We start from the raw sequence: 13653 nt of genomic DNA, 5'->3' as shown, positions 1-13653 counted from the left end.
CTACTTGGCCATGCGACAGCTGAGGGACTCAGCTGTGGAGCACAGCTGGCGTGGACTCATCCCACGTTTTACCTTTTCCCAAATAGGGCAAAGTCACCAGTGCCTGAGTGCACAGACCACACTGCAGCAGTCCAAGAGATGCCAGCAGTGACCTGGCTGGAGCAAAAGCTGCTGACTGCAAGCAAAAGGTTCCCTGTGGCATTGGACATCCTGTAATTAAAAAGTGCTCAACACCAGATGATGTCCAGTTCTGAGACCCCCACCCTTACTGGTTGTGTAGAGAAAGGATCTTGTCATGGTAAGTCCAAATCAGCCAGCCCTCGGGTTTCATGTAGGGTCACAGCAGCAGGTCCCGCTTCCCCTGAGGCCAGAAGACCAGGCCAGATTTTGCAGGCTGAGTGTGGCTTATTGGCCATCGTTGGAAAAACCACCCCCACATGAAGGGCTTTCATAACTGGATCCTGGGACAGGGAGACACAAGGGTCCCAGCTCCTGGGACGGCCACCCTCCCCGCGCGTCGTTCAGCAACACGTGCCCAGAAAGCGCGGCAGGTCTGTGCTCTTACCTCCAGGATGGTGCACCGCTCCGACTGGCACTCCACGTCTTCGCAAGGCTGGAACATGCCCAGGGTGACGCAGTTCAGGAGGATGACCAGCATGCTGACATGCTCAAACCAGGTGAGAGGAGGGCGTTAAGGAGAGCACATGCTTCGTTGGCCATCGCGAGGATGCAGCGGAGGGGGACGCCAAAGCCGAGACACCGCGCGATTTACCCAGCAAAAAGCCTTTACTCCTGGCACAAGCAACAAAGAAAACACCCCCAAATATCCAAGATTTGCTAAGATTTGAAGTTTTTAGTAATTGATGGGAGAGGGCCTTGGAAAGGGTACTCCTGTTGAGACGAAGGGACAAAGGATGCCTTTCATTTCCTACAGAGAAGCAACGTTAGGGAAGCACAAAAAGGCACATTGCTGCGTTTTCCACCTGAAGGCCCCTGTGCTGTCATTCACTGCTGTATTTCACCCATGCACAGGAGCAGCAGAGAGCCCAGCAGTCTCTGTCCTCCCCCTGGAGCAACTTTCATCTCCAGATCTCAAAGGCTTTCACCACTGAATCACCCCCAATGTCCGCTAGCACTTACTCTTTCACTACCACGACAAAGAAATCAAGACAAAGAAAGATGAATTGATTCAGGCACCATTGCAAGTCACGCCAGATCTCAGGTGGGCTCTCCAGGTCTTTGCTCCAGCCAGGAAGGTTGCCCTCCTTGTTTCCATCGCAAGTCAGGAAAGTGGTTGCCAAACGCAGCTTATCTCCTTCCTTGGTGTCTAAGTCTCAAGGAGTTAAGGAGGCCGGATCAGGCTCTACATCATGACCATAGACATAAAAGCAAAACAAAGCTAAGCCAGCAGCACAAGTTAGTAGGGCCAGGCATGACGGCATGTTGGGATATGGGACATAAATCATGGAGTGATGCCTGAGAGCGAATAGTTCAGTTGGACCTGCTCCTGCTCAGAACTGGCTCAGCTAACTCCAGGGAGATGCTAGGTTTCCTCTGGGATACAGGATTCACAGCATGGGCTTTGAAAGGGAAGGGAAAGTTTCAAAGTCGGACATCTCCATAGTCACGAGAAAAAGACCAAATTCTCGTACAGGACCCACCAATGTACAACCACAGTAACATTAATAGTTTCAAAGTAGTAAGTGGTGATTCTCATCAGTGCAAAATAGGCTGAGAGCTTATGATTACTGCTGCTGGTATGACCATTAAAAACAATAAAAAAAGATTTGGGGGAACTGAACAGGAGTTTCACAAATTAAACATGAATGAGAGAACTGTTCTTAGGAAAATAATTGGAAACATCTGTGTATGAATAAACCTTTCTGCTTTCAAACACATGAGTGTGTGTAAACAAGGGATCATGGAGAAAGAACGTAGACATTGTCTTATTTCTGATAATAAAAATTCTCCTGCTTCAGAAAACCAAACAAAAACCTTACCATATTTATCCTTTCTCATGGAAGCGAGAGGGCTCAATCTCACCGTTCACGGCAGGAGGACGGCCAGGGAGCGTCTCCATCCTCCTCTGGGCTCCCAGCGCCATAGTTTCAACCGAGTGGTTCTAGGAGTGACAGTTCCTCGTCCCTGGGCAGGAGGAGGAGGAGGGGGACCACAGAGCACCTCTGTTTTGGCAGGGTGGCAGGTGGGTCTTACTCACCACCCAAGGTCACCCCTTGCTGCTGCACCATGTGGGTTCCCTGCGGCAGGTCATTTGAGTCTTGATCACTGAATTTTACTGTCATTCCTTTTAAATCTAAGGATAATCCCTTCCACTTGCTCTGCGGGGAACGGTTAACTTTCTCCACCACCTTCAACAAGAGGCACCCAAAGGCAGCAGTACACTGGTGGAAGGGAGATTTCACCACCTGGTCCCCAAACTTTTGGTTTTAGAGAGCGATTTAATTTGAAAATTCAGGACTAGGAATGCCTTGGAGCCAATGCTGGGGTCCAAACACATTAGACTTGGAAGCGCATTTGTCTGAAATGGAAATGCTCTGCAGAAATAAACAACCGAAACAAATAAAACCCCAGGTCCCTCCGTCGGCGATGCAGCAGGAGTTGGAAGAGGCAAAGTTCCTGGCTGCAGCCCCAGAGAACTTGTACATCGCTGAAATACCAGCCTCGGTTTCTTTCTTTCTTTCTCTTTTCAACGACTTCTTTCTGATTTTTGACATTTGTAGGGGCTGTTTGGCTCCCCGTGCCCTTTGACTAATTAGAAGCAGAGCGGTAATCTTGTTCCACAGAGAAAACAGACCGTGGCGGACCCAAACAAAGCCTAACCCACGGCCACATCCTACTTACAATATTTGCATTGCTTGATGGGATTCATGTGGAGCTCCCTGCAAACACTGCTCCTGGGCTATTCCCAGGATGCCTGCAATTGCACTCATTTCACGTATTATAATTGGGAATTTTTTTCCTTTAAAGTCAAGAAAAAAAATTGCATGGGAGGCCAATCTCCAGTGAAGGAGAGCAGAGGGGAGCTTCGCCTCGGGTTGGCTTCGTCCTCTGCTGCTGCAGGAAGGTTCCAGGCTGGGGAAACCTTCGCAGCTTTTCTAACCTAGACTTTCCCCCACAGCAAGCGTGAATAAGGCTTGAATCCCTCTGTCCACCAAGGGTTGCTCGTTGTGGTGTCTGTTCTCCATCCTGCTCTCTGTGGACAGTGGCCAACACAAACACACAGAGGTTGGTCCTCTTGCCCCCTTGCATTGCCCCTGCCCAGCCTCAGGGGCAAAAGAGCTCTCAGCAGAGCCAGGTCCGAGTGACATTGGCTAAATTCTCCTAAACCTGCTGAAAGACCCCACTTTACCTCTCTCCAGCATCTGCTCTAAGGAGAGCAGCACACTCCCGCCTGCAAAGTACTCACAAACTTCTGGACCCCTCTGCGTCAAGCTGAGACGATCAAGAATTTGTCCTTGGTTTCCATTAGAAAACACTGATTTGTCAAAAGGGAGCCACCGACATGGACCAGTTTGGACAGCAGTATTCTTTCAAGATGGACTTTTTCAGTTAAAATACAGAGGAGCCCTAGATTGCAGAGGCATTGGGCATTGCTTAAGGGAGTCCTCAGAAATATGGAAAACACGGATGGGTGTCTGGACTCCCCCAAATCCCAGGCTCAAATCCCAGCCGTGGCATCAGTGCGTGTTTGATGCTCAGATCCTTCTCAACTTGATGTAGAATTGCAAACATTTACAAAAACCTTTGTGAACAGAAAACCTGCTATCTGGATCCAACATTTGCCCAGAATTTTTGATTTCAGTGGAGTGACTGAAACCAAAGGATGAAGATTTTTGCAGGGTAAAAACCCAGTTTTGCTGAAATCTATGGAAATTTTACCATTAGCTGCGGTGGAGATGAAACTTTGCCCATGAGATGCAGAGAGACTCTTTGCTTTTCGGAGGTCCTGGCTCCCCAAGGCACCTTTTCTCTGGGGCTTTTCTCACTGGATCTCTAAAAACTTCTTTCTTTCTTCTAAATGATCTAACTGTGGTTTTATAGCAATAGGGTTAAATAACCACCTACACAAAAAGACTTGTTCCTAGAGTTGCAATGAGTGCCTCGATTCCTTAAAGACAGACAGACCCACCGTCGTCCCCTGTCCATCTAGACCAAAGCTGAATTTGGTGCCTTTCACTAAGTGAGAAGAGTTGTTTTAATTTTTTAACAGCAAAAAGCAAAGCTCCGCCATAACTTTGCGGTAGAAGATGTTCAGGAGCCTGACAACGTAGTCAGCCAGCAGCGAGGGTCAGAAACAGCCGAGAGATGGAAACGGAGCCCGGTCTCTCCTGCACCTGCTCCTGCCTCCCCGGGACCGTTCCGGACGGGTCCCGAGCCGAGACGCCAGCCCGGCCGCGCTCAGCCCCGCCGGCCGCCCTGCTGCTCCGCGCCGGGGCTTTGCTACCGCTGCACTAAGCACCTGCCCCATTTCTTCTCACGTGAGACTAACGGCAGCGATTTGCTCCTTAATTCGAAAGCAGGATTGCGCTGCAAGCGCTGCCCTAGCGGCACTAACCCTCCATCCCTCCGGTGCCCAGAAACTCTGGGAAGAGGCGATTTTGCCGAGGGCAAGCGGCGCTCAGCTCCGGGGGTTGCAAAGGGGCTGTGCGAGAGGAAAAAGCAGGCTCTGGCAAAAAAATACCCTCCGAGCACTATGGTCCTGGGGGACATTAGCTTTTTTTACCCGCTGGCTGGCTGGGGACGGTGTTTTGGTTTGCCCCGTGGGCACCCGCACGGGTTGCCGGCTCCAGCCCGGGAGCGCCGCTGGATTTGTGTTGGATTTGCCGGGCATCCTCCAGCCTCCGGGTCCTTGGCTGGCGCGCGGCTGTGCCGGCCCGTTAACGTCGTGACTGTGCGAAACCCGGCAAATCTGCCGGGTTACCATGGAAACCGCTGCTCCCGGAGGCCGTCGAACCGCCGCCCGGTTTGGAAGCGGCCGACTCGGCAGCTGAGCGGAGACGCGAAGGGAGAAGGATGCACAGGGGAGACGCAGGCAAAGCACCGGAGGGAACGGCGGTTATAAAAGATCCGCTTAACACTTCTGTCCTTGCCGCAGGCTCCGGGACAACGCCGGCGAAACACCCGCGGGAGCGGGGAGCCGACGGGGCGAAGCTTCGGCGAGACAAGCGGGAGGCCAGACCTCGCCGTGCTCCTCCAGCCAGCCGCTTCTGCTGGTGGCCCCCCCCCCCTTCCCCAGGGTCCGGGTTTCACCAATTTAACTGAAATCTGGCCCCGATTTAGATGTGGCGGACGCAGAAACCAGGCCATCCCTCAAAACCATGCCGGTCCCACCTGCTGGTAGGGCAACGGCCAACGCCGATGCTCCCAGGCGGCATTTAACACCGTTTAACCGGAACGGCCTTTGGGTAAAGACCTGTGGCTTGATGGTGAAGAGCCCTGGTTGCCCAAACACCCCAACGTGTGGCCAAGACCCTCCTTCCGTGCCGACTTCTGCCTTGCCAGCAGAGCTGGTAGGGCTCTGACTCGACTTAACAAGCAAACGAGAGGTGGGAGCTTCAGCGCGTGCTGAACTAGTTGCCCAAGGCAGCTCAGTATTTCCAGCAGCGAAACTAAGCGGACGGAGCCAAAAGAAGAGTTCGGTTTGGAGAACCGACGGTCAGTACCACATCAGCTGATATTAGCAGCAACACATGTGCTGTGGGAACCAGCGATCCAAAAGGAGCCTGCCCGGGAGCAGCCACCGGCCTCGGCCGCCGGAGCTGCGACGAGGCTCATCCGTCACAACGGTGGCGGCACAGCAGGGCTCTCCGGTCTCCTAAGGACGTTAGCAATTAATTAAGGAATCAGGCTAACAAAGACAGAAAAAACTTTGGTTCTGAAACTGCTCTGCACTGGGTCTAAAGCACACTGGGGCATCGCAGACACTCGGCATCCGACGATGCCCCACACACCGAGGCAGCGGGAAGGCGCTTCACAGCGGCGCACGAAGCGTTTTTCCTAATGCAGCAAGTGCTACCTGAAGACGCGTTTGCTTTTGGTCTGTAATTTAACTTTTCTGCTTTTAAAGCAGTGCATCCGTGACTTTTGGCTTTGCTGGGGCCCAGGTGCCAAAGCGAGCGCAGAGGACGCCGGGCAGCCCCCGGGCGCTCCTGCTCCACGGGCTCTGCCCCCAGGACACAGCCGCCAGGACGAAACCCAGACGGCACCCAAGGCAGACTCCCTTATTTCACTTTAAAAGAGCCTTAATTCCGTTGAGTTTATGGCAACATAACCAACTTAAGCAAAACCGGGAATAAGCGGTGTCCTCACCCAGCTCCCAGCGCTCACGCTGTGCTTTGCACTCGTTTAGTTCAACCGCTTCAGACACCCCATCCAGGCCTGATCGCTTTATCTCCTCCAGAAATGGCTTGTGCTATTTTACATGAGGACATGGAAGGTTGCAGGCAGAAGAAAAGAGTTGTTCTGCTTAATTAAAAAAAAAAAATCTAAGCCCCAAAATTGCATCCCCCAGCTCTTATCCCCCGTAAACCTCTCACTGTTGGCACGAAATGAAATGTAAAATTAACTGCGATGATGCAACTCAGATCTCAGTTTCACGCATTTTGGCCAGCAAAATGATGTGCATAGTTCCTATTTCTAGAGCGCTTTCAGCTCCTTATGCTTTCATGCAGTGTTATAGGGGGATTTCTTGGCCTGCTGCTAAAAGTCTAATATTTTCTTTAAAATTCTGAAGGCCTTCTTAAATGTGGAATACGTAAGACTTAAAAAAAAATAATGCTTTTCTTGTTAGGATGGTAGACTTTTTATATCTGGTTTTATATTGTACAGGTACAGGGTAGAGAGCCGCATCTGCAGTCCTGTTTTTTGTCTTTTTTCACTTTGCATCAGTCGTTTCCCCAGTCCAAATAACGAGCACAGAAAACTCCAGAGAAGTGAACAGGGGGAAGGCTCAGACGTACCCAGTGCAACTGAGTCTGCTGCCCTACGCGATGCAGCCAGTCTGCGCTTCACCATTTTCACGGAGATAATCTCTCCCATCCATCATTCCGCTTCTGAAATATTTCTGCAATAAACACACTAAAAGTGCCAGGGTCAAGTTACCGCTGTGTCGCAAACTCCCTCGCTTTCATCCCATGCGTCGTGACGAGGGACAAGCTGCTAAAAAGCCCAAGTCCTGGCGATGGATCGGTCTCAGCTTCATTCAAACCTCCCCCGGCAGCCCGAGCCCCCGCATTTCTCCAGTCCCCGTCGGAGAGAGGAGGGCGGAGGAACCAAAGCCGAAACACCCAGCCACCGAAAAGCAGCACGACAAGATCACGGCGCTTACTATTTTCAAATAATCTTATTATTTTTAAGCCGGTCAGGGGATTTTGGAGACTTAACCCATTATTTTAAACGCTTGGATTTGGCATGATTGCTGTCATTCCTGCTACCATAGCTGTATGCATTGCGCACCGCTCGGAGGAGTAAAACAAAGTAATAAAAGCCAAGTTATAGTTACAAGGAGAACATATGTTTACAGAAGAAGCAGCCAACTGAAGTTTCAGTTTTTATAGTCGAAGAAGTGACTAATGCACTAAATATACACACACACACACATATATGTGTATATATATAGATATATATCTGTACACACACACACGCACACACACATTTGAGAGACGGGGATTGCAGAGAGGTGAGTTGGGTATGTACTTCTCAGCAGGACTCGGGCACGTAAATCCCACCAGTTCCCCTTGGAAAAATCACAGCCTTGCTTTCCCGTCGGAAGCGCTGCTGGTTTGGGAAGCGGGAGAGGGGCCCGGCCCCCCCCCCCCCCAGGACACCGTGCGAGCGGGGGCAGAGGGGACCACAGCGAGGTGACACGGAGAAAGCCAGCTTTAAAAATCCGCCGTGTCCACCTCATCCGGTAGGCTACTTAATGAAAACCAGTCCAAACTCAATGATAAATAGGAGCAGGAAAAAAAATAAAATAAAAAAGGAAAAGAAAGAACTGCAGGAAAAATGAGTCAGAATAAAATTCCCAGGAGGCAGCGCTGACTGGTGCGCTGGCATAATTTTAAGGAACATTCTTATTTTTAAAAAGTTGATTGATTAAAGTTATTTTTAGCCCCCATGCTGCACTGGATCATTCGGGTTCATTTGCTTATGAATTGTAAAACAAAATGAGGCAGCTGCATTTCAGAAATATCTGCCTCCCCGATCGCACCGCAAACACCCAGCCCAGAAGCAATATTTCAGCCCGGAAGACACCAAGCTGGCACGCGTCTTCGGAGAGCGGGCCGGCTGCAGAGAGCTCTTGTTTGAGAAAGGATTACCCCGAGTTACTGGAATGACTGCATCCCCCTGGTTTGTTATAAAACACGAAACAGCCACAGCGCGCCGCGGGCTGCCGCGACTCCTCTGCGGGCTCAGCGCCGGCGCGGGCACCGTGTCCGCCGTCCCGCAAAGCGGCTGCGGGCGCCCGGTTGCACGCAGACCGTCCGAACGTCTCCGCCGTGTTTTCAGGCCGCTCCGTGCCTGCCGGTAGAAGACTTTGCACCAAAGCTGTTTGCTTGGAAAGCACCAAGAAGCTGGCATTTGTCCTGGGAGGAAAAAGCCCGCCAGCAGGCAGCGGAGCCTGCAGAGCCCCCGACGCCAAGCACGGCCAGCAGTCCTCAAATAACCCCCCTCCGCTGACAAATCTTGGGTGGCGACGGCACGGCGGAGACCAAAGCCTGCTCGCGGATCGCTCACCCGCAGTAAAACACGGATAAAGCCGTCTCATTAGGCACCTTAAGCCGTTCACCTCGCTCAAGCCAACCTTCCGGAGCCATAATGAATTTAAAAGCAGTTTGCTCCAAGTCCTTGTCGCGTGCCATTCGTCAGACAGCCCCACGCACCCCGCCGGCTCTGCACGGCCGTTGGGGCGAAAGCTTCCGACCCCAAGGCGCCTCGAGGGCTGCACGGGCTCCCGCTGCCTCCCAGGAGGCCGAGCCAAAGCGCCGCGCATCCCCCCGCTCCCGGGGCGTCCCGCGCACGCTGCCCGACGCGGCTCCCGCAGCGCCGCGTCCCCACGGAGCCGGTGCCTTGCCCGCGACCGCGGCAAGGGGACGGAGGGAATCCGAACCCCTTCCTCCGCCCGGCTGCCGAGGAGGCTTGCCCGGGTCGGCCGGCCAGCACGGACCGCCTTGCAGGGCGAGCTCGGGGCCGGGCACCGCGGCGCCATGGCTTCGGCTGGGCTTCACCGGAGCCACGCGGCCACTGAACGCCGGCAGCCGTGCATCGCGCTCGCCCGGGGAGACGGCGGCGCCGGGCGTGCTGTTGTGCCTGGTCCTCTCCGCCCGCGTGACTCCCTTGATTAAAAGACGCACAAGCGCCTATCCGCGCGCCGGCATCAGAGGACGAGCAATCAGAGCGGGTAATTACCCGAGAGACGGGAACGTGGGCGAGAGACTGAACAGCGAGGGGAGCGGGGCGCCGAGGGCAGAGTGAAGCCGACACATCCCTGCATCCGGGGTGGGGGACGACAGATCCCAGCTTTTTTTGTCTGTGGGTAAATGCAAACCAGGTGCTTTTCCCCCCTGGAGACGTGCCGACCAGCGCAGAACAAACACCCGCTCTGCCCACCTAGCGCAGCCCGTAAACCCGCAGCTCCGGGGCCAAGCGCCTGCTGCTCACGCGGGACCTGCCCGGTTGCACCCGGCTCTTTCCGCCCCGCAGCACCTCGAGCGGCTTCTGCGAGGGAGAGCGGCGCTCTCGCGGCTCCTTGCGGGGCAGGTCACCGCCGAGACGGAGCGGCTCCAGGAGTGCAATTCCCATGGAAACGCATCAGCTCCGCACCCTCTTTTCACTACGTGTCCCCCTAGCAAAATGCACACGGCTCCCGGACCAAATTCGGCTGCGTTGCTCCGCCAGCTCCCTGCCTAAAACGTAGCTCCCTAGGGAAGCTGAAGTCAGCTGTAATGATGGAAACAAAGGGAAGATGACAACTTTGCTTTCTCTGTGTCATCTATCCAGCCAGGGGAAAAATGCTTTACAAGAGAAAGAAAGCAAATAAATTAAACTTTGAGGAAGTGCTGTGTGGTGGGTAAGAAAAATCCCCTTTTCCAGATGGGAACAATCAGCCCGGAAAGCGGTTGGAGGGCTGGATTTCGAGGCCCATCATTCCTGCTTGCAAGCCCCGTTTGCACCCACAAGATGCCAGAATTAAAAGCTGGCATCCAAGGAGAAAAAATACCACCCCGTTCCCACCTGCTGCCCAGAGGTCGGAGCCGCGCAGATCTGGGCGTGCAGGTCCCCTGCGGGCGATATAAGGTGTTGATCGCGCAGGCAGAAAGCGAGGCTGCCGACACCAAACTGCCACGCCGCACGCGTTCACGCGATGTAGCCAGGCCAGGAGAAAAGCACTGTGCTGTGCAAAAATGCTGGGAATCTCCCATCCTTCACGCTTCGAGTTCCCCCTTCTCGCGGCGGAGGAGAAAGTGGCTCTTGCCGCAGTCTGAGCAAAGCTCACGGGCGCCCGAGAAAGGCGCAGTTTGGGGCTCTGTCTCCCACGAGCTCGGTGGGGTTGGAGGAATATTCCTTGGCCAGGCTCTTCCTGCAAACCAGATGCTAAAGCCGCCGGGGGCTGGAAGTGACGGCGACAAAGCCCAGGAGGCCGATGGGTCGGACGGCGGGAGCGGAGCGTGCCGGCTCCCTGCCACGTGCTCGCAGCGTTGCCTGCTGCGAGCATCCTTTCGGTGAGAATTTTTAACCAGCTTCTAGTTTTTCCTCTTGCCTGAGATTTTTTTGTTGCCCATGATCTTGGCGGCACCCGCACCACGGGAAAAGCCCTCCTGCGGTGCCGGCTGCACCCGGGGCTCCCAAAATCAGGGACCTGGAAATTTGCAAGCTCCTCCGCGCTGGAAAAACAGCCTTCCGCTGCCGCCTTTCGGCTGGTATCTCGCCGAGCGGTCGCAGCGGCCGCATCTCCGCTAATCACCCAGCATCCGCCCCTGCCGCTGCTCTTGCCAGCAGGGTCACGGCTGAAAAGCCGCCAGCGGATGAGCCGGCTTCTCATCCCGGCTGCCAGAAATGATCTGGTCACAGCTTAAAAGTAGCCCGAGGTGTTTTCAAAAGTCTTAAATATTTCATTCCTTATCGGCATTGATCCCCCTCCTTCTAATGAGCAGCACTGCACACAGAGATAGGGACGTTTCCGCCTGCCCGATTTTATCTCGCTCCGTTTGGGGGTTTCTCACTGAAATTGGGTCACGCAGAGTTAAAGTTTGTTGCCTGCTGAAATTCAGCGTGCCCCGTAGCTTTTATGAGGTATTTCTAAATATTGGCAGTCAAACGAAATCGGTCCTGATAAGACGGGGAAGGACTCGACAGGTGATTTCCTGGCCAATATCCGGGCTCAGACCTGCCCCATCTCTGCCCATTTCGATGGCATTGCGGAAAAATGAAGATTATCCCTTAAATCACAGGATTTTGCCATCTCTTGACCCAAATGCCCAGCCCTGTCCGTAGGGATACTGCCAAACCCCTTGACTGGGAAAAGGGTCCCCGAGGGACAGGTCCCCTCTCGGGATGCTCAAAGCTTCGCGCCTCGTTTCCTAAACGGCGGGTACCAGGCAGGAGAGTCAGCCACCGTTGAAAGTAACGATTGCTCCTGGGGCAAATCAGGCAGAAACTCGGGGTGTGAATTACACAAGTGCTGGGGCGCTTCCTTCCAGCCTGGTGTGAAGCATTTAACGGCTCAGGAGAGAAATCGCTGCCCCATTACCTGCTATTTTCGGGGCACATTTGCATCCTCCTCCTCCGGCGACGGGACACGTCTCCCTTGGCCTCTGCTTCGATGGGAGCCGGGCTGCCAGCGCTGCTGAGCTGCCTCGGGCCGAAGGCGACAGGCTCGGACAAAGCTGCAACGCTTTAGGCATGGAGGGAGAAGTAATAATAATAATAATAATAATAGTAATAATAAAGAAAGCAAATGCACCATGAAAATCAATTCACGGGGTGGGAGGATCTCAAATAAATAGAGGCGTCAAGCCCGGCCGGCTCAGCAAGGCCGCGTCTCACGGCCCAGCAACGAGTTTGCTAGGAATCGGGTCGGCAGCACTGGAGACCGGCTGCGTTTTGCTGAAGCGCATTAGCAGGGATAGCAGAAGGCGCCTTTCTTGCCGCGCAGAATTAATGCTGTGTCACACACTTGGCCGCGGTTATTGATACCGAGATGATGCTGGGGTCCGTGTAAATGTCACTCCCTAGCAGGAATGCCAACGCCACGGTCCTCCGGGTCGATAAACCGCGATACCAAATGTCATCCTGCCGGAAAGCATTGACTAATTGGGAAATGCTAATAGAAAGGTTAAAATCAGCGATGCGCATGGGGCAGAAAGCTCGATTAGGGGAGGAAACTAATTTCACCACAGTCCAGAGCCTTGGTGGCTTCTGGATTTTGTCCGAGGCCCGTGTCCGCCTCCCGCGACGGCCCGGCGGCACCGCGCGCGAGGAAGCCGAGCGGTCCCGACCGCGCACGCTGCCACCGCCGCCTCCAGCTCCCCGCTCCCGCTGCGGCATCTGCTCCCCGGCAGGACCCCGCTCTGCTCCCGGGCGGGTTTCGGACCTGACATTCCCACTGCTCCTCCCGGGGGGATGGTTGGGAAGCAGAGGGGAGAAAACATTTTGCAATGCCGACTGAATTAAAAGGAAACGCAGCCGCTGCCTGGCACCGGATTGAGCGCACGGGGGCTGCGAAACGGGCGGTTCGCTGGAGGAGCTGCCGGACCGCGGCATCCACCGGGCCGGGGCTGGGAGGACGGCGCAGCAAAACGCTCGCAGCGTAGCAATGATGTGCTGCGCCAGGGGAAGGCTAAAAGGTCCGAGGAGCGTGGCCAACCAGCGCCAGAAACACCCTCTTAACCTAACAGATGACATTCGGGTGTTTTCACTGCAACGCTCCGCTCGTGCTAGAGCCCGGACACGTGAGCACGGTTATCTCAGCTCGACACATCGCTGCACGGCCCCGGACAAGCCGAACTCCTCGGGAATGCTTTCGTCTCTGGCAAATGCTCAGCGCATCCCAAACCACTGAAGTTCAGTCTAGTTTTGAGTCACCCACGCGGAGAGGGCGGACAGGCATCGCCGCGGTTCGGCCAGCTCCGTCCAACCAGGGTCCCCTCGGTCTTCACTGCCACCGGCACGGGAACCGGCCTCGGCACGGGAACCGGCCTCGGCACAACAGCAAGACCCGTGCCGGCATCCAGGCGGGGAGCCACGGGGAAGAGGGCAGACGCTAAGGCACGGCCGCTGTCCGGCAGTGCCGACGCCGGCCGGCTCAGGGCTCGCTGAGCCGCCGGCATCCGCACGGGCGCCCGTCTGCTCTGCCCACGGACCTAAACACGCGGCCAACTCACGCAGGCGGCAAGGGGCGAAAATCAGAGACGGGAACAACCACAGCCAGCAAAGGCAGACGGGTTTTCGCCACATCTCGTTTGCTCCCAGCTTATCCTCTTTGGCCGAGGGAAGTATCCGCTACAGCACCGAGTTTTAGGAACGGCAGCTTTTAACACCGGACGCCCCCCCGGGTCTGCTCCCAGACCCCCCCGTCCTCCCTTTGCTCATTCGGGACGGTTGCGTGATTTACTGGCTCTGCAGGAGGCTGAA

General features: G+C 54.7%; 1 protein-coding gene across 1 annotated transcript in view; it reads right to left on the bottom strand.

Annotated features, from left to right (window-relative positions):
- CACNA1H (calcium voltage-gated channel subunit alpha1 H) overlaps positions 1-13653 on the bottom strand; it is a 253608-nt gene that overhangs the window by 131013 nt on the left and 108942 nt on the right. The window contains exon 2 of the mRNA XM_026083083.1: positions 566-677. Coding sequence (XP_025938868.1) covers positions 566-658 — 93 coding nt within the window. The 5' untranslated portion in view covers positions 659-677. The remainder of the gene's footprint in view (positions 1-565; positions 678-13653) is intronic.

Source organism: Apteryx rowi, unplaced genomic scaffold (genome assembly GCF_003343035.1).
Source record: "Apteryx rowi isolate R43461 unplaced genomic scaffold, aptRow1 scaffold_6, whole genome shotgun sequence".
Classification (NCBI taxonomy): Eukaryota; Metazoa; Chordata; class Aves; order Apterygiformes; family Apterygidae; genus Apteryx; species Apteryx rowi.
Note: the sequence above shows the minus strand (reverse complement) of the source record. Positions and strands in the feature narration are given on the sequence as shown.